At 39.3% G+C, this 24,013-nt stretch overlaps 2 protein-coding genes across 2 annotated transcripts; one reads left to right on the forward strand and one right to left on the reverse strand.

Annotated features, from left to right (window-relative positions):
* The first annotated feature begins 211 nt into the window (after positions 1-211).
* s100z (S100 calcium binding protein Z) lies at positions 212-3,158 on the forward strand. The gene is made up of 3 exons (XM_034602288.1): positions 212-243; positions 349-522; positions 2,131-3,158. The coding sequence occupies exons 2-3, from the start codon at positions 382-384 to the stop codon at positions 2,284-2,286; spliced, it is 297 nt and encodes a 98-aa protein (XP_034458179.1). The 5' UTR covers positions 212-243; positions 349-381; the 3' UTR covers positions 2,287-3,158.
* A 7,936-nt stretch (positions 3,159-11,094) lies between these two features.
* Positions 11,095-15,991, reverse strand: crhbp (corticotropin releasing hormone binding protein). Its single transcript, XM_034603066.1, has 7 exons — positions 15,792-15,991; positions 15,598-15,691; positions 15,067-15,224; positions 14,399-14,609; positions 13,717-13,862; positions 11,835-11,952; positions 11,095-11,752 (listed from the first exon to the last, which is right to left on the reverse strand). The coding sequence occupies exons 1-7, from the start codon at positions 15,879-15,881 to the stop codon at positions 11,598-11,600; spliced, it is 972 nt and encodes a 323-aa protein (XP_034458957.1). The 5' UTR covers positions 15,882-15,991; the 3' UTR covers positions 11,095-11,597.
* Between the last annotated feature and the right edge of the window lie 8,022 nt (positions 15,992-24,013).

Here is a 24,013-nt window from a genome sequence, read left to right on the forward strand (position 1 = left end):
ATAGAAACAACGGGCTTGATGAATACCCGTGGGGCCTCCGGGGGTTACACTGGTGCACGTGTTGTTTTTCACTCGACGGAATTGATTAACACCTGGAAAGGAAAGACAGTTGCCATGGGCGTCTCACCTGAGGAATTAATTATCTCCACAAAGGTAGAGGATGGCCCTCTTCGCTGCTCCTCATTTCCTAATAAACAAGCTGTGCCGCAGCGTCTCTCATCACTTGTGCAGGACTCTAACCAGGTGAGAACACCTCTCCCACTGACCGAATAATCAGCCTCTTTCTCTCTGCTAAGTGGATCCTGTTCACTTGATTCAATTCTGTGTGAAAAACTTTCTCCTCTTCAGGAAGCTGCAAAGGTTTTTATCATCCCAGCAGAAATGCCGAGCCAGCTGGAGGGTGCGATGGACGCACTGATAGCAGTTTTCTACAACTACTCAGGAAATGACGGCGACAAATACAAGCTGAACAAGGGCGAGTTGAAGCAACTTTTGAACAGCGAGCTCACCGACTTCCTCACGGTAAAATAGACATTTCAACATTATGGTTGTGTTTTTTCATGATGTAGCAGAACATATGGGGGGGGGGGGGGGTCTTCCTGAAACTCCTTGGTTCCTCTTAATTATCAGAAATATGTTAGTGCACCAAAGTGTGATCATTACATCTCCTTGTATTGGCTCAGTAGGTGTATAATGACTATGGTAATGTGATCACTGGTTCAGATGATGCTTTGCTGCTCCTCCCTGGCTATGACTCTGTTTGAAAAATGTTTTATTTGTTTTCACACTATTTATTTTTTACTGTACATTTATTTTAGCACTCTGACCTTGTCTGAGGAAAACAGTCTTATCGATTGCAATCCTGCTGATTTGACGTGTAACTCCTGGTGGCTCTCACGCCATAGCACTGTGAGAAATAAAGAAGGAGATAGATAAGGGCGTTTGCAATAAGCTCCATCCTCTGAGTCTGTGTGATAGCAGCATGTGCAAGCCTGCGATTTCACATGATTGAGACCAGTGTGTCAAACAAAGCGGCCGAGGCCTAAGACCTCTGATGCCTTCAGATATATTTATTATTTTCACTTCTTGTCCTCGCTCATGCCGATGGGAAGCCTCAGGTGTTCACACATCATCATCATCATCCTCAGTGGCCCATATCGCCTCCAAATATAGACACTCCCATGATGTCATCACATCCCCGTGGGCTATAGTCACCTCTGACAACAGACGCAGCCCCACCAAGACGAACACACTCTTGGTTTCCATTGACTGAAAACTTGGACCCTTGGAAACCAAGACATGACACAGCACTGCATTTATACAGCTTATTTTTGCAATTAGAACATTGAAGACAAAAAAAATTACAACCACAAAGCAAAAAAAAAATAATGACAATAAAGTTTTGCTCTATTTTATTTTAGAGTTTATTTCATTCAAATTTAATTTTAGTAATTTGCTTCTTGTACCTATGTCTACCCGTATTTTTTAAACTTAATTAAACTATTAAAGCATAGAAGTTAAATCTATCTTGATGCTGGTGCAGTTGTGGCAATGAATTTGGTTGTATTTTCGGTTTTCTTCTCTTCTCTGTTCTTGATGTTTGCCGTCACCTTTCACTCCAACAGAGGCCGTTTGAGAATTCTAAATCAAAACTAGCTACATAAAACACAACAGCACTCTCGTTATATTAGCCTAATGAAATGAATCCCACCTGGTTTGACTCCAGTGTTTTTTCCTATCTTTGACTTAAATAAGCCACAACATTAAGATCCCATTGCCTTGGAGGTATAAAGCCGTGACTTGTTTCTCGATCCTGCTGGAAACAACCGAAGCAATAACTGTCCTGTGTAATCAGCTGTAGCTCGTGGATCATTTAACAGTAACATCACTCTGCTCTCCACTGGACACGGATGGAAGCTTTTGCCTTGAGTCAATCCAATAGCATTCAAACGACCACATTGGTGATGCTCATCCTACACGGACAGACAGATATATACAACTGGAATTCATTAAAGGAGTGTTTCATTGCTCAAACAGGGATACAAAGAGTCCATAGGAAAACCATTAAAAACATTTGAATAATCCCCAGCACATTGCTTGTTTGTTGTGCTAATTGTGACTGGTTTTCAGTCTCAGAAGGATCCAATGCTGGTGGAGAAAATCATGAACGACCTGGACTCGAACAAAGACAACGAGGTGGATTTCAACGAGTTTGTGGTGTTGGTGGCCGCCCTGACCGTTGCCTGCAATGAGTTCTTCCAAGAGCAGAAAAAGAAAAGCAAGTAAACATCTGTAGGGAAAACTGCATAAGCTCTGTAAATCACCATCCATCAGTTTTGAAAATGTCATCACAATAAAAACAGTAAATGTAACATCAGTTGAATAAGTTGTTTGTAGTATTTCCCACAGTACATGATCATTAATGTATAATATAAGAATAGCAACACTCTCAGGCAGTTCTGCTGTCACAAATCAGACAATCTGGAGAAAAAAATGTTAAATTCATTTTTATAGTAAAGTGATGTAAGTATATAGAGGATACAAAAGAGCCCCTTCCCCATAGTTTTGTGATTGTCATCTTTTTACATTGTTAATGGAGTTGTGTCTAGTCTAGTCTATGAAAAAAGAAAACAGATTATTCACAACTGCCTATTAATTCTGTGGCATTCACCATTAAAGAAGCACCTTCGTCATCTAAAAATGTCCTCAAATCCTCTGTCATCATTTCATTATAGCTTTTGTCCCAGCAGACGTCCCAGCTGTCCTCGCTGTTCAATATTAAATGTCAAATGTTAAATATCTAATAGTTTAAGCTATAGGCAGCCTCATTGTTAAACATTCTCATCCCTCATCAGTTTTCCACTCAGCCTCTGTTGCCCATAACGACATATTTTAGTTTTTCTCCCCAGGCTGGCGCAAATAACATATCATGGACAGTAGAACCGGATTAAAACTTTTTTTATGTTTTTGTTTCAGTGATGAAGGTGTAAATGTACACCGTCTGAAATGTTGAATGCTGTTTAAATGAACTCCACGAGACACTAATCTATTCATCCAATTTGTTTTAAACAATATTTGAGCATCTTCTTTAAATATGACAGCTCACACAGTGAAATGAAGACCAAATAAAATATAAACTTATATAAGACATCATGTAGAAATTTAATGAAACTGCATTAAATAAAAAACTCAATATCCACTAGAATTTGCAACATGTGCTTACTTCCTTTACCATTTACTGTGTGCAAGTATTAGCATATAATATGTATATAGTACATGTATACACATGACGTGGTCGATTTACTGAGGTATGAATACAGTTCTCCAATAAAAGACATTATCTACTGATGCAAACGTACGAGAGTAAGAGTTTTGAGTTTAAAAAAGGAATTGGAGGACAAGTTTTCTGCAGAACAATCACCCCTGTGCCTGATATATCGATATAAATGACATTATTCGATCGTCACATGCATCAGTAGCACTGTCACACATTAAATCTGATGGATTACGAGATGATTAATGATGTAGAAAGAAGGAAAAACACAGTTCTGCTGCACAAGCCTGTCTTAATTTGTCTTATTTGATCATTTGGTTTGTTTGGACCTGAGTGCTTTAATGTCAGGTCATTGGGGGAACTGCTAAAAGCTCATTGCATCAGAAACATCTGACAAGATGTGGCACAGTGGCCCATACAGACCAGTGTAGTGTATTTATGTAAAATCTTATTAGGAACACTGATAGGACTAAAAGAACAAGAAAGCGTATACAAAACTGAAATAACACAATAACACACATACCTCATAAATAGATTTTACTGTACAGCACTTGAGTAAATTTACTTTCCAAAGCCATGCATGTGTGGGTGCGTGTGAAAGCACGTCTCATTCAGCTTTCCCTGCCCGGACATCACAGAAGGAGAGAGAGGCTGGTGCTTTCGGGAAATGACTGTGTCTCAATGGTGCATGACGTCCCCAGTATGCATCCACCACCTGCGTCTCTAGCAGCATCAGCCTATCACACGGACGCATCCTCTGCCCTCGAGCACAAGTGCTGATGCTCTCACCTTGGGAAGGACAGAAGTGCAGACTGAAGCTGTATTTTCTAAGGGTTTTCCTGTGTGTACCCCCCCCCCCCCCCCCGCCCATCCCTAAATATATGTATGAAAAAAAACAGTTAATTTCCAGTGACATTCTCGGCAGTGACGTGGAGGAAAATCACTGAAACTAAATGCAGTGGCAAGTGTGGTGCTTTTATGTGCACAGATGGTGCTTGCACAGGCCTTCGCTGTCACAATGCAATTTGTGTGTGATTGGCTGTAATCGGGCAGGATAATCACCAGGTAATCTCCCGTGGGAAGATGCCATGCAGTAATTATGTTTTTTTGTCCAATTTTTAAAAGGTTGCAATCAATCCTGAGTGTCATTTGATAATTTTTTTAATGTGGGTATTTATACACTCACTCGTATGATTGCACAAACTCTTCAAAATGTTCACACTATTGTCACCTCATTTCCTGTGAGCTACCGGCTCTTAGCAGAGAGCACTTCTCCAGCAGATCGTCTGAATCATCATTTCTTTGATTTCCCTTTCAGTAAAGTCCTGGAGTCCTGTTAGTGTGGGGGGAAATTTACTGGCAATTAAGAAACGCAGAGACAAACGAATGGTTGCATCTGATGTTAAGTTTCGTCTGGATGAGAGCACAATTAGGTACAAATTGTCTAAATCTAATGAATTTGTCCTATTTTGTGTAAAATTTATAGTGAGGAGTCGTTTTTATGACTTTGGAATTAAAGGGTGAGTCACAGGATGGGATATGAGGACATATAACTGAAATAACAATTAGAGAAAGGCCAAAAAGAGCAAAAACAGATTAAAGATTGATATATTTAAAAGAAAATGTGTCTAAAACATGCATGACAGTTGACAGGTTTATAACGTCATTGAGTAATTAAGAAAGAATTGACCATTACGGAGAGAAAACAGTACAGAAGACAGAGGAGAGGGCCACGATCAGGAGAGCTGAGTCTGGAGATTGTCTGTATTAAAAAAACATACAGGCTGGACATAAATCAAGAGTTTAAGACTTCCATGACAGTTCCTTTTCACTCAGTGTCACTCATCCAAATGTAGCTGCTGCTTGTGACAAATGTCTATAAAGAACGCCCCGAGCCCTTATGTACCACATGCTGTCTTTTCCTTTGTTTCGTCAGTTTGTGCGTCACAGTTCGTGTCATAACTCATTAGTTTCTTAGCTTACATAAAGCCTCAGCTGATGTGATATGGACCTTTCTCCATCATTTAATAAAAAGGATATTGAGGAAAGGATATAAAATACAGACCTGGACAAGATACAACAGACATAACCGTTTTTTATATATGTTATACCATAATTCTATAACACGTATGTCAAGTAACATATAATCGATCAAATTAATTGATGACGCTGTGAAGACGCTGATATAAAACATTCAGAAAAGACGCTATATTTAGTACATTTTTTATTTCCTTTTAGGAATGTAGATGGAAATGAATGATTTGCACACACTACAGAATTCTCACAGATGTAATTACAAAGATGTTGAGAGATTGACAGTGTTATTTGGACACGTTTATTGATCTAAAGGTAAGAACACTAGTTTCCCACTGACAGGAAATGGTTGCACAAATTATTATTAGTACAGTTATGAGTTATATAAGTAAAGGATGCAATGTTTTACCCTAGTCATAGTAAAACTTGTAATTATTTAGTTAGGGTTATAGAGCTACAATTACATGAATTTGTGCTCAGAGTTAATGTAGTAGAGTTGTAATGTATACAATTAGTATAGAAAAATCACTTGTTAATATACTAAAAACGTAAATATTTTTTATATGGAGGAATAATTTAAGTAAGTTAAGGTAATATATTCAATACGTATATGTATTGCAAAACATTTTAATAACTTACTGTATAGTTAATAATGGTTTTAGTTTTGTTACTTTTATATCCTTAATGCTCTAAGTACACAATCTTTGCAGAAAAAGTCTTTGCAAACTTATTTACAATCAAAACTTAATATTTTAACAACACATCCTAACATCTTAACCTATTTCCCGTATGTATAAATTCAATATAACATACTAAATAATAAGAAAAAGCATGCCCCCATAAATTGAATTCAACCAATCATTGACGGACAAATATAGGATGCAGATATTTTTCCATTTCCCTTCTGACCTTCTGCTTTTTATTTTTTATTTGGTAATGAAGTGCGAGATGTCACACGAATCCCCATTATGTTTCCGGACCCATACAGTGCTGTTTAGTAACAGATGAGGCATGATCCTATTAGGAAGCACAGCACGTGAGGAAGACAGATTTTCCACAGCAGCTCGCTTTTCCCAGGAAATCAGGGTGGTCATCCCGCGGGGGATGATGACATGACACCAGTGAAGAATGTCATCCTGTTGGGCAATACACGTCCTGATCCGTCTCTCACACTGGAAGAACAACGTTTAGGTGGGCTTTGTCTCCTGTGATTTATACCACCCACAGACGTATGATGTTTACAGACGGTTTTCTTCTGCAAACAAACAGAAAGCTGAAGGTATATACATTGGGAAATATGTATTTGACCCAGTTGCTGACCGCTGCTGTAGGTTATCCGATGACGTAGAAGAAGACACGTTCAAGTCGGTCTGCAGACTGAAGGCCCACTAACCCCACCCCCAATGACTTTGTCCAAATCCCACAAAGTTTGACACTGCACTTCCCTGGGCTCTTCAAACTACACATGCTAAGTATGAAACCGATTAGATGTTCTATTTTATTGATTTAAAAAAAAAAAAATTGTTAAATGAATTTTGTCTTTTAGATTTCTTTTAAAAGAATATTGTCTTTTAATGTTTGTGATTCCTTAATTTTTGCTGAGTTCATGCTTGTATTACCTGTCGGTTTTATTTTGCTGTCCTTGTAAAGCACTTTGTAACTTAGATGTTGAAAAGGGCTCTATAAATAAAGTTATTATTAAAGTTCAGACAGACAGACAGAAAGACAGATGTTTGAGGAATTACAAGGTAGATTACTCCCATTTGACCACACAAGTCAATTATTACACAAATCATTAAATACACAGGACTAAAACACAAACTTTAGGCCCTGAAACATTTGGTACATGGATAATTACAACAGATTATTTTGTATTAACTTAATAACACTAATAATAACTTTATTTATAGAGCACTTACAAAGTGCTTTTCAAGGACAGCAAAATAAAACAGACGGGTAATAAAATCATGAACTCAGCAAAAAATTAAGGAATCACAAATACCAAAAGACAATATTTAATTAAAAGAACTCTAAAAGACAAAAGTCTTTTAAATTAATTAAAAAAAATAAAATTTAATAAAGCAGAATTAAGATGCAGGTAAAATCAGGAAAGGCTCTCCAATAATAGTATGTATTAACCTGTACTGCATCAACCACCGGATGGCGATCAGAGTGCTTTGGCTTCACTTTTGGGGAACAGTTATATCGTCATTGTATATCTTTGTATAAAGTCTATAATCAGTATACCTATAACTCACACCACTGCAGCAAACTCTAAACTTAGCTTTTTCAATCCCTTCTTCAAACATACTTTTATTGAAAAGCATCTGATTTGGGGTTTTAATTTCATTATTTCACTATTCACATACCATATTAGTATTTATTATTATTATTATTATTGTTATTATTATTATTATTACATGTTATGGCAATATATCCCATTGCTGACAAGTAATTGTAGCTACAAAGAAAGCCTGTAGGGATGATATAAGTCAGTAGGATTTCAACTGACATCAGACATATGTCTACTAAAACCATTTAATATGGCAATTTATCCAGTTTTTTGGGGATCTAATTGAATTTAGACAAGACAGACACTGCCTCAGTCCTGTTATGTTCATTGTGCCTCTCTGTCTCTTCCCTCAGTCATTGCTCTGCTCTATCCACATACATCAACATACAACTGCCCTAATTCCTGATCCCCTGATCTCCTCACCCACTCAAACACCTGTATATTTTTCCCTTTTAGCTCTGTCCATATTTATACAAGCTCACTTTTGTATCTTCTTGTATCTATCTTCTGATCGTCCACGCTTCATATGTATGAAGCTAATCAGGAATCTCCGCCTGTTACCTGCTCCTGTTTCCTGTTAACGCCACCTGTGCCTTTGTATTGACGAGAGAATGTATATAAAGGTGGATGTCATATTTGGATTACTCCCTGGTGTCTCGCTGCAGTATGGACCAAAACCCTGCCTCCTCCATGTTAGCAGATTGGACATTGACCAAACAAACAGTCCAAATACATGTCAAATACATTTTCCCATATATACTTACTTTCTGTCATGTTAGGTATAGTTCTTATCACAATGATGTTTGTTCAAGTGTTCATTTTTTTTTTGCAAGTTTGGTTTTAATTAGTCATTTGATGCTATGAAAATGGGTTGTGTCATGATTAACGGCTGAGACTGACACGCAGTTAGTTGTGCATGTGGGTCGGCAGAACCTTGGTGCTGCGATCACGATGTTTTGAGAGGCACTGCACTCAAAATATTGAGTGTCTTTATCGGCTCTGAGCCCCTGTTGAGTAATTGACAAATTATTGTTGCTTTCCCTCTCAGAGAGGCCATATTCAAATGTCATGCTTGATTTCCTCAATCTAGAGGCATTCAACAGAGCCGGCATCATTGCAATCAAGCTCACAGTCCACAGTTCACTTCCCACAAGCATCAACTGTTTCAGAAAATATAGTGTGACTGCCTGGGACCAGGCTGCTGCTGGCAACATAAGACATATACTGTATAATAGACTGTATATAATAGTCCTCGGGAAATCACATGTAAATCATATTATCTTTGCTTACTTGAATGCATCCTTAGACTGGTCCATTAACCTGAGGGAGGAACAGAGTGGAACAGATTTTTAAACACAAGTAAATATCGTTAGAGAAATATATGATATATTTAGAAGAAAAAACATACAGGGATGAAAATATATATGTCTTAGTTCAGTTTTACTGTACAAGACATTTTCTCTTAAATTTGTATACAGACCAAGGTTGGTGATATTACGCTTTTCTTATTTAAAAAAACAAAACAATGTAAAGACCATAAAACCCAAATAACTCTAACAAACACTGTGTGACTCTAAAGCCACAGTGGGCCACACTGGTGACACACTGGTTCATCCCGTTTAACTTCAGCACTGGAACTTGAAACAACCTGACACACATTGTCCTGCTTATACTCACTCACGCTCTGATTGTGGATCAATCCGCTGTTAAAAATAGACCCCTACAGTGTAATTTCAGCAAATTATTTTGCATTTTTGGTATATTTTTCATATCTAAGTTTATTATCAATTGATATATTTTGGGGATTAATAGACTTGCAGAAGGTCACAAGCTGGTGAATTTGAAATATATTAGTATACATTGCTAGTTTTGGTCTTTTCAAGAAATGTCCTTTTAGACCAGTGGTTGCCAACCCGTCGATGGCGTCATCATGCCCTTGTTCATCACCAGCCATGGCTGCAGGTGTCTGTTGACGATAATGCACCTGCCGGCCTTCAATCACTGGTCGCCCCATTGGTTTGTGCCATTCAAGCCATTATTTTCAGAGATATCGCCTGCTGCTCTCCCCGTAGTGACAGTGAGGGCTGTTTTATACCTGAGAGAGTCGTCATTCCGCATCCGAGGGGATGATGAAGCGCCTTGTGCTCGTGAATGTAGCTTCATGGTTATTTATCCCACTGGAAGCTGTGAGTTCTGTATTACTCTGGTTCATTGTAGGGAACATGTCTATAATAAATACTTACTAGTAAATGGATGCTTATTAATGTACAGTCTTAATGCAGATCATTTGAATAATACCTGTAGTGTTTGAAAATACAGGAAGCAGAGGAGGGCAGCTGGAGATAATGAACTAACCTGGGCTTCATTTAGGTTGTGGATCAGGATCAGAATAACAATGTTTAAAGACGCCTATGAGACAATAACCTTTCATTGCCGATATATTAAAACATTTAAAAAACACACATGAAGCGAAGCCTGCTGTTTTTTGGATGTGTATACATCATTACAGCCAAGCTAGCAGCTATGTAAGACTGTATTGGGACAAAAAATAATATTTTCCTTATTTTTCTTATTTGCTCAGATTGTTAGTATACTAACACTCCTTAATCAGCACTAAATACAGTGTTCAGACAGTCGTGAATACAAGTTAGTCCCTCTGCAGGTATTTGGTTGCAAATGGGAAAATCACAGTCATTATACTTACACAACCTCACGGTACCAGGAGACATCCAAAGTCATTTAGATGCATCACAGAACATCAGTGTCTGTGCAAAGTTTCATGGCAATCCATCTGTTTGGAGATGTTTCAGGAAGAACCTCAGTGATGGACATGATGTTCAGACTGACTGACATCCCAGAGTAAACAAACAGTCTATATTTGACCCAGTGCATAGGGCTCTTAATCACACTGATCTATCACAGATTGACTGGTAACAAAGCAAACCACAGCAATTACAGAGACACTAGCTGTGATTCAAACATGTGCATTTTAGAGTTCTTTAACAACAGTAAGAATCGGCCCCGTTTCATTAGACTATTGAAGAAACCAAAACAGTGCTGTCTGTGAAGGTGGAGCAATAAATACCTCCTGTATGTGTTCCTCCACTGGAACTAATGATCTGAAAGTAATTTAATGGAGCTGTGCACAGAGGAGACAGGAATAGATACAGGAATTTCCTGAGCGAGGAGGTCTTTAATTGACAAATAGATCAGACCATAATGATAAATAAATTATATATTATATTATTTACAGCATGACACTCAACTCAACATATAGCTTTTGAGTGCAGAATGGAGCCAACTTCATGTAATATTTGTACTTTACCAGCTTTACATTGTCTGTGTCTGTTGTTGTGACAAGGATGGTAGATCATTTTTTTATGTGTTTATTTGTATGTGTTTTTTGTGTTGAGAGGTGCAGTGCTGAGGTACACAGCTACAGTATATTTATCACAAGTTAAACAAAAAACAAGAACAAAACCACAGTTGAGTGCTTTGTCATGCAGTATAATTTTTATTAAAAAAGGCTTTATACAAATTTAACTGCATACTGACAATAAATACTTGCATTTGATACACTAATCGGTTTCCCGCCGCGTATTATACAGCAAAAATAATCAGAATGTAACATTCATTTTAGCACCATTCTTTTTCAAGAATGCTGACCACTAATTCATACATAACATAAAAACAATATCATCTAAATGAAGACAAGACAAAAATATAAATAACTGCAGTTCCACCGCACACAAAAGGACACTTCATCAAGATTTATTTAGCAACAATAAATAAAAAGATGAAAAAAGAAAGAAATAAAGTCCAGTGAATTGTTGCGTTTGAGTAATGGGACTGTATATATCATAAATCTCATACAGGTGTATGTCAGTGTCGTCTAATGAGAGGGGTTGACCAGTTGGATCTGCTACCTTAAATAAAATTGTTTAAAAAAAATGTGCAGTAAAATGATACATTTGTCACTTTCCAATCCTGCTGGGATCAGTTGTTGAAACAGAAATCTTCCACGTTGTTGAGTTTGATGGTCTGAAGCTCCTGGCTGTCCAGTAGCCGGTAGCTGAAAGACACGCGGTTGACAAACTGGCCGCTGGACACCATCCTCACCACTGTGTTGTCGCAGCCGACCTTCATGTGAGCTGCAGGAGAGTGGAGAAGAAACAGTGACCTCCTCGTTCAACAGGGTGCTATGAAGGAGGAAGATCAGCGTGCACTACTCACTGGAACCAGAGAAGGAGATGCAGAAGTCTGTGATGGGCAGCAGCTTCGACGTGTCAATGCCACTTCCTCCCAGTAACTGCATAAAATCCCCTGCTTCTGCACATCTAGGCATGGATCTCTGTGAAGACCAACACATGGCTCTTTAAATCGTGGTAAATAATGATTATAATGATAATGATAATAACAATAATGATACTACTATATTATAAAGCATCCTGACCCCGCAGGTCGTCTGGGATGAGTCTGCTCTCTGTCCCCAGATTCAAAACTAAACATGGAGAAGCAACTGCTGCAACTCTTAGCTCTTTTAAATCAACGCTGAAGACTTTCCTGTTTGCCACAGTCTTATAAAATAAATCAAATAATTTCAAATTTCTTACACTGCTATGTTACATTCAATCTTTTATATCGGATTTTTTGTTGTGTTGTCTTGTGTTGCTTTTGCAATTTGTCATTATGCCTTTTAGCACCTTGAATTGCTACAAATAAAATTAAATAAAAAAACTAATAACAAATACTTACAAATATTGACAACCCTGTCAATGAAACTGTGTTTCTGTCTCTTTACACTCGTGTGAATAAGTCCCTGCTTGCACGTCACATTACAACCTGTGTGGTCATGTGTTGGAGGAGATATAACTTGCACTTATTTTCACATAGGTTAATGTCCTTGGTAGATTATAAAAAGTGTTATGGAGGAGAGGGAAGTCAGAGCGGATGAATCGTGTTAATTCCCGACCAGAGAGTGTAGATCATGTCCCCAGATGTTCCTCTTCTTCAACCTCATTCCTACATTTTTTCTCTAACTTGCATTAACGGTTTTCTTGGCCACTGGGGGTGAAGCAGAAACTATCTTTACACACAATACTGACATTATCAGATTTTAAGTTGACATAACAAATAGCAAACAGTTGCCTACTCAACTGAATGTAAATATTCTCCGCTCTGGTTTGGCTTTTCACCTCTTGAGCTGCTGTGTTCTCCAGCTGTCTGCAGTCTGGTGCTGAGCAGGCAGAACACAGCGGGTTTATCAGAACAAATCTCAGTGAAAGAATCTGCCTGCTGCGCCTGGAAACAACACTCGTGAACCAAAACAATGAGCTAAAAGATGCTAAAATGCTCTGGAGCGCTGAGGAGGTCATTTAATCCATCGTTGATACAGAATTATCCATTTCAGGACAGGTATGACAACTTGTTGCTGTTCGGTTTACATCGCTTGTATAAACAGAATTATATAATTTCACATGCAGAGAGTTAAACCTATGAATAAAATAGATATCATAAAATTAGAACGCTGACAGAGTTGGGGGTGAATTAATTGTACTTATGTAGTGCTTTCCGGTCTTATTGACCATTCAAAGTGCTTTACAGCATTAACCCATTCACTCCCACATTAAGACGCAGCGAATATACCAAATGCAGGGGCAATTTGGAGTTCAATATCTTGCCCAAGGACACTTTAAAATGCTGTCTGGAATCAAAACACCAACCCTCAGGTTAGTGGACAACCCGCTTTACCTGCTGAGCATCAGCCGGTCGAGCATATAACAGTATCCTGTCAAACATTGACCTTTGGCAAATCACGTGCACCAACTGTACTTAACGTTAGAGTTCTAAAGGGTCAGTTCACTCAAACAACATCAATAATTGTCAAAGCAAAAATCACTTTTTACTGTATGTGAATATTAGTATGTAACTGAGGCATTGTTCCCTGAATCAGCAAATTGCTGCTGTGTTTTTTTTTATCTCTGTTGACGATCCTGAACAAACTCCAGGTGACAGCTGGAAAAACGGTGAGAAAAACCCTTTGCAGAATGCCGAGGAGGAGAATCACGAGCACTGAGTCGATACTTGGGCAGATACTAAGTGTGCTTTTGTTCACCTTGGGGAAGTTGACGTTGTGTCCCAGGCTGAACTCAGAGATGTCGATCTCCACTGGATAGATGATGGAGAAGCTGCAGTTTCTGTGCTGCTGCGGGATCACAATTGTGTAACTGCCCTCTGGTGACTGGGAGATGACATTACACGCTGCAGAGAGACAAGGAGGGCTGTTACAAGCAGGTTATCTCTGATGGATTCTCAAGCAGAAGGCAACCAGCTGCAAGGGTGGGCACACACATATGAATAGTTTAAAAAGTCAGGGACGAGCAGAAGATCAAGAATATCAAACCCACTTAGAAATCTTTGTTCATCTTGATTTGTGAAAATCAAATTAGTGTTTGCGTCAGAGGTTTGAAACTGACTGAAAATACTAATAATTACAATTTGATTTTAGAGTTAAATTAATTTACGTTAATTTTAGAAAAAAACCATCAATCTGCTGATCAGTTCTGGTGATTAGATTTGCTCGTTGCTCACATCTTACTGCAGAGCATCATTCAGAAAGGTCATGTTCCAGATCCAGAAACACAGCGATGGCAATCTGTCCCCAGTCAGTGCACATGATGACTAATGCACCTCGCCACAGGCTTGTGATGTCACCAAACACTCACACATTAGTCCCTGCACAACTGGAGTGAAATCTAAAATGATTGGTTTCTTTATTCTTGTGACTTTCTACTCACGGAAGGGGTTGATGTGTTTCCTGACTGTCAGGGTGAAGCTGCTGCCGGCGTTATGAATGCGGAAGAAGACCATGGCCACGTTCTGAGAGGAGCGCACGCTTCTCTTCAGGGATCCCGAGTCGCAGTAATCCACGTAGCGCTCGTGCAGAGGCAGCAGGTGATCCTGGGAGCTGGGGAACTTCTCTCCTTTCATCACCCAGCCGTCGAACACCTTCGTGGGGACACAGTGAGAGGAAGAGGCAAGATTTCAGATTCAGTCAATGATGGTTGTTTCGAGTGTTTAAAGGTAGATGAGCTGTATGTGGAAAGGGGTTGATCTTTCTCTGTGGGAGAGACACTGAGTTATAGGTTTTGACCATCATGTCATGTTCGGTACGTGGAGAGCATCAGTGCAAACACAGAAGAGGGTTTTAAGGCCAGGTCACCTAAAGTAAGTAGGTTTGTGTAAGTGCCTTGTATGTTAAAGGGCTTTTGTCTAACCGGGCAGCTTAATAATCACAGGCTGTACCAGAAAAACACAAACTTACATTTCATTACTAGTTATATAATAGACCTAAGAAGTTTCCATGCAACAGGAGATAAGGATTTTACAACTTGAACATACAACACTTGAGCAGATACACAGACTCTGTTTCTGCTGCTCAGTGGCAGAGGTTTTGCTGGTTTACCGTGATGAAGTCCCCTCCCCTGCAGTCGATGTCCACATTGTCATAGTCCACACTGATCACCTCGGTGGGCTCTGCCATGAAGAAGGCAGCGCAGCTCAGCTGAGGATGCTCCGCTGTGAAGGTGAACTGACCCTCCACTGCAATCATGTCCAGACAACCTGAGGCACACACACACACGTTCACATGTGAATGGAGGGGATACATTTCATACAGAAAACAACAAGTGCTTTAATAAAATTATACTTTAATCATATTCTATCTATCTATCTATCTATGAATTATTTCCATGTGATGTCAGTAAACCACCTGAAATTGGAAACAAACAAAAGATTGAGAGTTACTCTAATGTCTTATCTCTTTATTTTATTTTCATTTGTGCATCTTCTATTTGTATATCATAATCTAATTTGGATTAAAGACAGTGTTTGTGCTGGATGAATAGTGTAAATCTGTCTTTTTCTCCCTGTTATGAAGGTAAAAGCTGGACAAGAACTACAGTATAGTCTGTACACAGTATTTTATCTGACTTACGTAAAGGTCGGCGATACAGTAACTCCTCAGGTGTTTCTCTTTTGAGTTCCGGGTTGAAAAATGAGAATAATTCATCTTTTGAGATGTCGTTGTTCTGCAGGAGAGGATGAAAACGCGTGCGCGTAAAGTTAAACATGGAACTTCAAACATACCAAACTTTAAACCTGATCAAGTGTGTTCAGAGTGTCTCTCACCTCGATGTACCGGGAGTCTCCCTTCAGCACCGACAGACACAGCACCAGGAAGAAGAGCTGCTCTCGGAAAGTGCGCTCCATGACGCGCATCGCTGTGTGGAAGTGGCGCACCTGCAGCGGAGGAGAGTCTGAGCTGCACCGCGACGCAGCGCCGCTTTTTATAGGAGCAACTTCTGCGAGGAGCCGCTGACATGGTGGCTGCTGTCACCCACCGTGGACCCCCCCCCCACTCCATCCATCCTCCTCATCCTCCCCTCCCTCACCCGGCCAATTGCGTGGTTGTGACGAGAGCAAGGATGGACCCACACACACACACACAGACACAGACACACACACACACACACACACACACACACACACACACACACACACACACACACACACACACACACACACACACACACACACACAGCTGATGCCAGTAAAGGCTGAAGCAACATATATCAGAGGTCATCTTCCCTCTCTGGTAAAACTGCTGCACAGCCAACACACTGATCATTAAACAACTGATCCATGATGTGAACATATTTTAATGTCACTAAACACACTCAAAAAAATCGGATATTGATAGTTTGAATCCAGTGGAGCATTCTTTTTTATTGAAGGACTTGTTTGACATTTGCCTCTTTTCACCTGTTGGTTGAATCTTAATTTCACATCTGAGGAAAAAAAGACACTTACTGAAGCTTAAGATGGTTAAATAACAATGAGCACAACGATGATCTGAAAGTATATGACATGTGGGGAAACATCATCAGATGATGATCAAGTGATATCGTTAATACCTGGAATTGTAACTGTTCATTGCAACAACTACGTTGATCACTTTTTCATTGGGACACTGGCTCTCTGTTAAGGGGCCATCAGTTTGATAAGTCTGATAAAAGAATGACAATGTTTTTTACTCCTCCTTCACATTTTATAAGGACATGGTGGGAGGTGTGTGTGTGTGTGTGTGTGTGTGTGTGTGTTGGTGTGTGTGGGTGTTTGGGTTCAGGTCAATGTTCCCATCGTATCTGCCTGAATGTCTGATAACAAACAAGATAGTGTGGAGTGAACTCATGTTACTACCTGCTGTGATTTATACAGCGTTGGTTTCCAGCCTACATTCACTGTTCTGCTTCCACACCTGCCCCGCGTGACGTAGTCCTAACAAACCCTGGAGCCGTCAGCACGGCATTGTGGCTTGGTAAGATTCTTTGGGAGGGTGGGGGAGGACGCCGACCTGATAAGAGGGAGAACTCCAAACAATCCCTGTGCAGTTTATGAAAAATTAGGTTTTCTGTATCCAGGAGAGGTTAATGATAAACTGCAAAATCTAAATTAGGCCGTAATACTCAAAATGTTCCATAAAAATTGCACATCAGCTGTTGGTTATAAAAGTAATGAAGCATAATTTATCCCATCACGCAAAAAATAGAAACTGTAATTACAACTGCTTCTGGTTTTTAAAAACTATATTTCCACATCCGTAAAGCCTAAATTGCTTGTTTTATGTGCATGAAAAACTAATTAACATTTAATTGAAATGAGTGAATTACTTGATTGTTAAAAGTTTGGAGTCGCATCCGCAGACTTTTCTGAGAGTCAAGGACGCCGAGCGCTCGTCCTCCACCCGTCTGAGCTCGGCCCCTGAGGTCTGCAGGCGCCTCAGGCTGCTGAAAAGGTCAGTCCATTCCAATGCAGAAATTAGGCCTTGGTTTAATCGACACTCACACACTGTGAGGAGTGATGCAAAAATAATGTCTCCAAGATGAGCTATGTGTCCCAGTGTATATATAAAGTTGACCAATCCGAGCATTTGTAGAAGGCAAAAAGAAAATTAGGAAGAAGCTTTGTGGAGTTCATTTGAAAATAGGAGCTGACGATGAATTCCTTAGTCTCTTTCACTGGCCTCCCTGACAAACTCAAACTGAAATATGATATAAATACGTTTTTCAGTTCTAAAAATCTAAGATTATATATATATATATATATATATATATATATATATATATATATATATATATATATGCTATTCTACAGGAAATACATGTTGAACATATTATCATCCTTTTAACCCTGAGGAAAACAATTACATGGGAAGTATTAGATCACAGATTTTGGGATTCTTAAAGCTACAATATCCACGTTCCATTGACAGCACCTCTCCACACCAAGGTACAATTTTGCAGAAAATTCTTAGAAAATATTAGTAAAATTGTGCATACACAGCAGCTTTATGGCTTGAAACTTTGTGTTGCTGCAATCATTTGTAGGATCCAAAAGCAACAGAAATACCTCGGTGGCTCGCAGTGTTCACACCTGACCAGGTGCTGTGTGATACGGACGTAACTGTTGGATTGTCCGTTTTCAGAAGTTACAAAAATTGGGAGGTCTTACAGAGTAAGTCCAGGGAGACAGGATTTCATAAGCTGGTTGATGATCTGATAAATTGAAGCACAATTAATTATTTAGGCCATGTTTACTTAACAAAACCAACATACTTACCACACAAACCAACTTTTGCACACAAACATTCACATGGACACTAGATATTAATCTGATTTAGACTTTAGTCTGAATAAGACTGATTAGTGGAGTTTCCAGACCTTCGCATTGTTACCTCCTGTTGGAGTTTTTACAGCATTTTGCAACATCAACAAATGACAGTTACCAACTGCTTGACGATGCAGGGACGGATGCAGGAGCGGGGCCAAAAGGGCACTGGCCACTGCTGAAATATGATTCACCCCTGATTTGACCTGGTCCTGTCTTTTTCTTTTTTTTTTTTTTAAATATGCCACGATTAACAAGTTATATGAAAATTTGTTTTAGAATTTTATTTTCTTTTTTTTCCTGATTTAGAGAAATCCTAGATTTGCCACTGTTACGGTGAATGCCCTGCAGGTCTGAGTAGATCTGGTGCTACAAAGAAATTACATTCTATGCTCTGAATTGAAAGGGAACTGATAAAGGTTATAGATGAGCACAAACATGTGGCGGCTCTGGCTCAGGGGGTAGAGCGGGTCATCCCCCAAATTGCCTGGCGACTGCGCCATTCTCATAGTAAAAAGTGCTGCCTATAGATGCACTGTATGAATATGTGGGTGAATGAGTGAATGGCAGAAACCTGTATTGTAAAGAGCTTTGAGTGGTCATCCAGACTAGAAAAGCGCTGTATAAATACAGACTATTTACCATTTACCAGTCAGTGGCGATGTTTTCAAAAAGGTTGTTAGAATATCGGACGTATGACGTAGCGGACGTCACGTAGATGTGAGTCATGATCAGATATAAACAGAAATGTTAATGAAATATTCTATTAGCAACTCATGTAAACATCATATTCAGAGTGACGTCTTAAGAATAATGTCAATAGTCAATAGTCACTATGCCCTGATGGGAGGTTTAAAGATTACAAGGACATTTTGTTTTGTGATTTTTGTGGCGAGTGTGTGAGTCATATTCCTTAATTTCACTAAAACTCATCAAGGACAAACACTCGTGGGTAAAGAGCCCAAAACCTTGAAGTGATGGTCCAATCACGTGATTGACCTTTGATTGACGTCTGACTTTGAGAATCTGGACTAAGAGACAGAATGTCAGACTCTAAAATGCAACTAAATTGCATGTTATCCCTAAATTGAATCCCTGTTATCGGACATTGAATGCGCACATGAATGCACATGCGCTGGATTTAAAATGTTTGCAAACAGATCAGGATGTAGAAACCACTCACCGGGTTCTAAGGGGCCCTGGATGGAATATGTATTAATCATATGTCCCACAAGTCACCTACTATATGTGCCTGGTGAGTTTGAAGCTGATTACTCACCAGGCCAAAGTGTTTTCCATTACAGCGGATTGGAGCAGTTTTATGCACCATGGTCAAATATCAGTAACACATATTTCAAATCAAAACCCACTTTTCATTAGGCTTCCTATATTGAGCTAATATGCAGACATTTTTATTGAACGCTCATTAAAACTACTTCCTGCCTCTTTGATGCATGTGCATGGGGGGGGGGGGGGGGTTATTGGGCCACTTCAGAGGTCCTGTTGCTGTTCATTTAGCGCTGAGAGGCCGAGCAGAAGCCATTAAGTACTGGGGAAGAAGCGTCATTAGGCTCCATCAAGTCAGATGCTTCCCCCCATTGTGACCTCCCTGCATGGATGTTACGTACATTACCTTTTAGTGGAGCGGAATCTGTCATAACTAATGTCCACTTCAGCAAATGCCTTTGCCTGTGCAAGAGTAAAGGATTCACGTGTGTATGGGTTACAGCTCTTGGGGGGAAATGCTCCAATGTGGCAAGAGTGTCACTTGTGTTTGGCTGAATACTATAGGGATTTTAGTGCACAGTGTAGTACACACTGCCACCTCTTGTTTCTCTCTCTGCACAATTGCTCTGATAATGGGGAAACAATCTGAGTCAGATCATTTTAAAATAATTGAAACTAGAAGGAAGTACATGCCAAACAACAAACACTTTCTGAAAACCACATTTAAAAAATATAGATCCACACCAAAGTGCACACACTCATAACTATCAGTCATCTAAACATGCCTTTTTCATAAAGATCCATGACTTATTCTCCAAGAAAGCAACAAAAACATTGAAAAACACACTCTCTCACAATGGTAAGAAAGGTAAGGTAAGAAGCGACGATTCATCCTCTGGGGACCACAAATGTCTCTGTTACATTTAAATTGCCTTTCCTCCAGCTGTTCAGACTGGGCCAAAGTGAAGGACTAACCAGATAATATTGATTTATCAGTTACGTCATCAGACCCCTGCCTGTGATACTAAGAGGGAATCAAAAAGCCTGGAGCTCTGTGTCATTTCATGTTTTCTCTCTGACGCGTCTTCAATCAGATATTTTTGAGACTAAAAGAGAAACATTTATCTGTTTCTTCCCAGATGAAAATACTTTGTTGTCAAAAGTGTATTTAAGAATAGAAACAAATAAACACAGACAGACAGATAGCAGCATCACGCGTGTCGATATCAATCCTGAACATGCTGCCTGGCGGGGGTTGTGAGCCAAACACTGGGACTGAGGTGCTGCGAGTCCACTGTGATATTGCCTCGTATCTGCTCCCCCCTGACACTGATAAACAACCCCTCGCGTTTTGTGGAAATTGCATGTTAATGGAAACTTTAAGCTTCAGTCTTCCAGGTGTCTCCATGTTTTCAGCAATAAGAAAATTGCATTTCTTATCATGTGATAAAGTGTCAGACCTCACTGATGGGCTCCTGTCGATACATGTTGATGCTCAGACTAATATATAAGTGTGGGAGCCGTAAGGAGACAGCCAACAGGTCCAGGTTTGATCATATCATTTTCAGCTTAAGCTTCAGTACCATCTCCTGACATCAGCACTGACATGCTGGACGTGCAGACGCCTGCAAGAAGGATCCTTGGCAAATTGTTGGAAGAGAGAGGGTTATTGGTCGGGAAAAGAAAGAAACTTTTCCCCCTTAAAATTAAGCTTCATGTCACATAAGTGCAGTAAAACAAGGAAACCAAACCCAGACCCACAGCAGTATTTATAAATATGCAATGGAAATAAAATGATATGTTTCAGCTAAGAATCTTCTGAAATTTCTGAAGCAGCAAGAATAAAAATCTATTCTATGCTGGAGATTTTAGCTCAATGCATTTTTGTGGCAAACCTTTTCAAAACACACGGTTCCAAAAGATGAAAGCCAACCTCATCGCAACTTTTTATCTTTACTGGTTTTGATCGTAGACTGTACATAAAGCTAGAAGGCATGTTTCCACTTCCTGCCACTAGCCAGAAATGAAGCTAAAATATCCCCAATGCGAACGCTGACATTTCGCAATTTTTGAGCCGAAGTCTGCATAGTAGCGATTAGGGGATGGAGACACGGCAGCAACCTCCTGTCGATACACTCTCACGACCAATCACGAGTCAGTCTCAGCTGTCAATCATGAAGTTTCACTTCGTTTTATAGTTTGTGATCATTGTCATGTGCCACCCAGTGCAACAGTATGATTGTTTAATGCGCATTTTTAGATATCAAATGGATAAAGTCAGTTGTTTTGGCCAGACCAGTTGTCAGGTCCTCTCATTTTGATAAACATAAAGTGTCATGGAGTGAAACTGTTACAGCAGTTAGGGTCTGGTTAACGTCCTAATATCCTATATTGTCCCTCCGATTCCTGCTGTGTGTTCTATAAATAATCCCATTGATGATAATGTATCCACCAGGTGCAGTGCACATGGTCACTTTATAATCAGCTCTTCAGAACTGCTTTCAATGTGTAACAATGTCATATTATTTTTATCTTTAATGTCTCTTTTAGTCATTCTTTTTAATTTCTTTTTGTTAAGAGTGTTCGAGTTCCTTGGCAAGTGTATTATTATCAAATGTATTATTATTTATTATTATTATATTTTGCTTTAAGAATTCAAAACAGCAGCACTCCTATGCTTAATCCTCATTGACTCCTACCCTGAAGGTTTATGTTATTTCATATGTGCACCATCCAAATATTATAAAAATAAATAACTAGATCTTCACACCTCTAAAATTTGGCAAAACAGCAGGACCTGCCCCTAATGATTTGTTTTTATTGTGCTTTAGTTTTGCTTATTCCAAAACAAATCTGCATTTAAGCCAATTGCAGCACAATACACCTGCTACCTTGGAGCAGCATGGGATGTGTGAACCGATGTGAATGTGTTCCATGTTTTTCCTTCCCTCCACCAGGTGCCCTGAGAACCTTCTAACAAAACTGCCGCCTGCTCTTTAACGCACAAGTGCATGTGACAGCCTCATGACCTTAGACCTCATGTATGTGCGCACACATATACATGTACGGACCAACACATGCGCACACAAACAAGTGTGAAAGCCTCCTTCATGCATCAAAGTGTAACATAAGCAGTCTGCACCGTGTGGGGGTGTGTGTGTGCGTGTGGGAGTGCGTGTGAGTAAGACGGATTCAGATCAGCCATGCATGATTGAGATTTAGGGAAACAAAGGCCTGCTTATGTCATAACAGGGTTAGCTACACAATCTTGCAAGCAGGAAAGAATGAAATCCAGCTCCCTGGTAAACAGGAAGAGAGAGAACGCATTAAACATCTTTTTCTGTCTTCCAGAAAGTCCCTTTTACGCATTTATGTATATAACACAATTTTGATACCACACATTCATTTCATTGTTTCCAATTTACCCTATTTAACTAATTGCTTTGTTTCCTGTTCGTTGTTGATTTGATATACCAGCCAGCTGCTTTGCCTTATTTATATTCTCCTAGTGAAATTTGTCATCTCATTAACTTTGCCTGCAACAGTTGCCCTATGATTCATGAGAGATATTAATCACCCTTTTGTTTTTACTGTTTTCCGCACGTCACTTGTTTTCTTCTCAATCTGATGCCTGTGTTGCCTGGAGGTAAAAGCCACGTTTTCTTTGAGACAATCTTCACCTCCGTCACTTTGTTGTCTTTTCTTACTTCCCTCACGTTTGAGCATCCCCATTGTTTTCGCACAGTGGTCAACAGTGTTTGCTAACAATGCAAAGTTGTAAAAATAAAAACATCCCAAAGTTCAGGTTGGATGTTGCTAATGTGTTGATCTTACCTGCTGTACTTCTCATGCCCTCTGCTGGCCAGCCCAGGAGCCTGCAGAGGAGTTACATACATTTCTTTTGTTCAAACTGAGCAAAAAGCTTTTACATATTTTGTTGATGATCAGATATATTGCATGTACATATGTGAATAATACTCAGGTTTAACTCATTTCACTGTGCAATACTCATGACTCATGTTTAATCTGTTCTACTGTATACTCTCCTCTCACTCTATATATAATTTTTACACCGTATACATTATTTATATTGTATTTATGTATTTGATATTTTTTTTGTATTTACATTGCATGTTTACTTAATTACTTAGAAATTACCTTTAATGATGACCTCTTTGCTGCTACAGCAAATATAACCGTTATGGGACTAATAATAATATTTCATGCAGATTGTCTTGATATTGAGTTAAATAAACAAATTCAATAAATAGGTATATCATAATGAAAACCTTGTAAACTCAGAGCACTTCTTTTACAACCCTCATTATTTGAATATGTTTCCTCCTCTCTCTCCAACCAAACCCCAACCTATACCTGATGCAAAAGAAATAAAATATAATATTAAATAGTTTAGAAAGCTTAAATCAAATACTCAGTGCACCAATCGGAATGCATTC

The sequence above is a fragment of the Hippoglossus hippoglossus genome, chromosome 12 (assembly GCF_009819705.1).
Source record: "Hippoglossus hippoglossus isolate fHipHip1 chromosome 12, fHipHip1.pri, whole genome shotgun sequence".
Lineage (NCBI taxonomy): Eukaryota > Metazoa > Chordata > Actinopteri > Pleuronectiformes > Pleuronectidae > Hippoglossus > Hippoglossus hippoglossus.

What these genes read in the sequence shown, in the direction of transcription:
- s100z (XM_034602288.1), top strand. Translation starts at nt 382, where the DNA reads ATGCCGAGCCAGCTGGAGGGTGCGATGGACGCACTGATAGCAGTTTTC. An exon ending in AGCTCACCGACTTCCTCACG is followed by an intron (nt 523 to 2,130) that starts GTAAAATAGACA and finishes ACTGGTTTTCAG; the next exon opens with TCTCAGAAGGATCCAATGCT.
- crhbp (XM_034603066.1), bottom strand. Translation starts at nt 15,881, where the DNA reads ATGCGCGTCATGGAGCGCACTTTCCGAGAGCAGCTCTTCTTCCTGGTG. An exon ending in GAAACACATCAACCCCTTCC is followed by an intron (nt 13,863 to 14,398) that starts GTGAGTAGAAAG and finishes GTCTCTCTGCAG; the next exon opens with CGTGTAATGTCATCTCCCAG. An exon ending in ACAACGTCAACTTCCCCAAG is followed by an intron (nt 11,953 to 13,716) that starts GTGAACAAAAGC and finishes TGGTCTTCACAG; the next exon opens with AGATCCATGCCTAGATGTGC.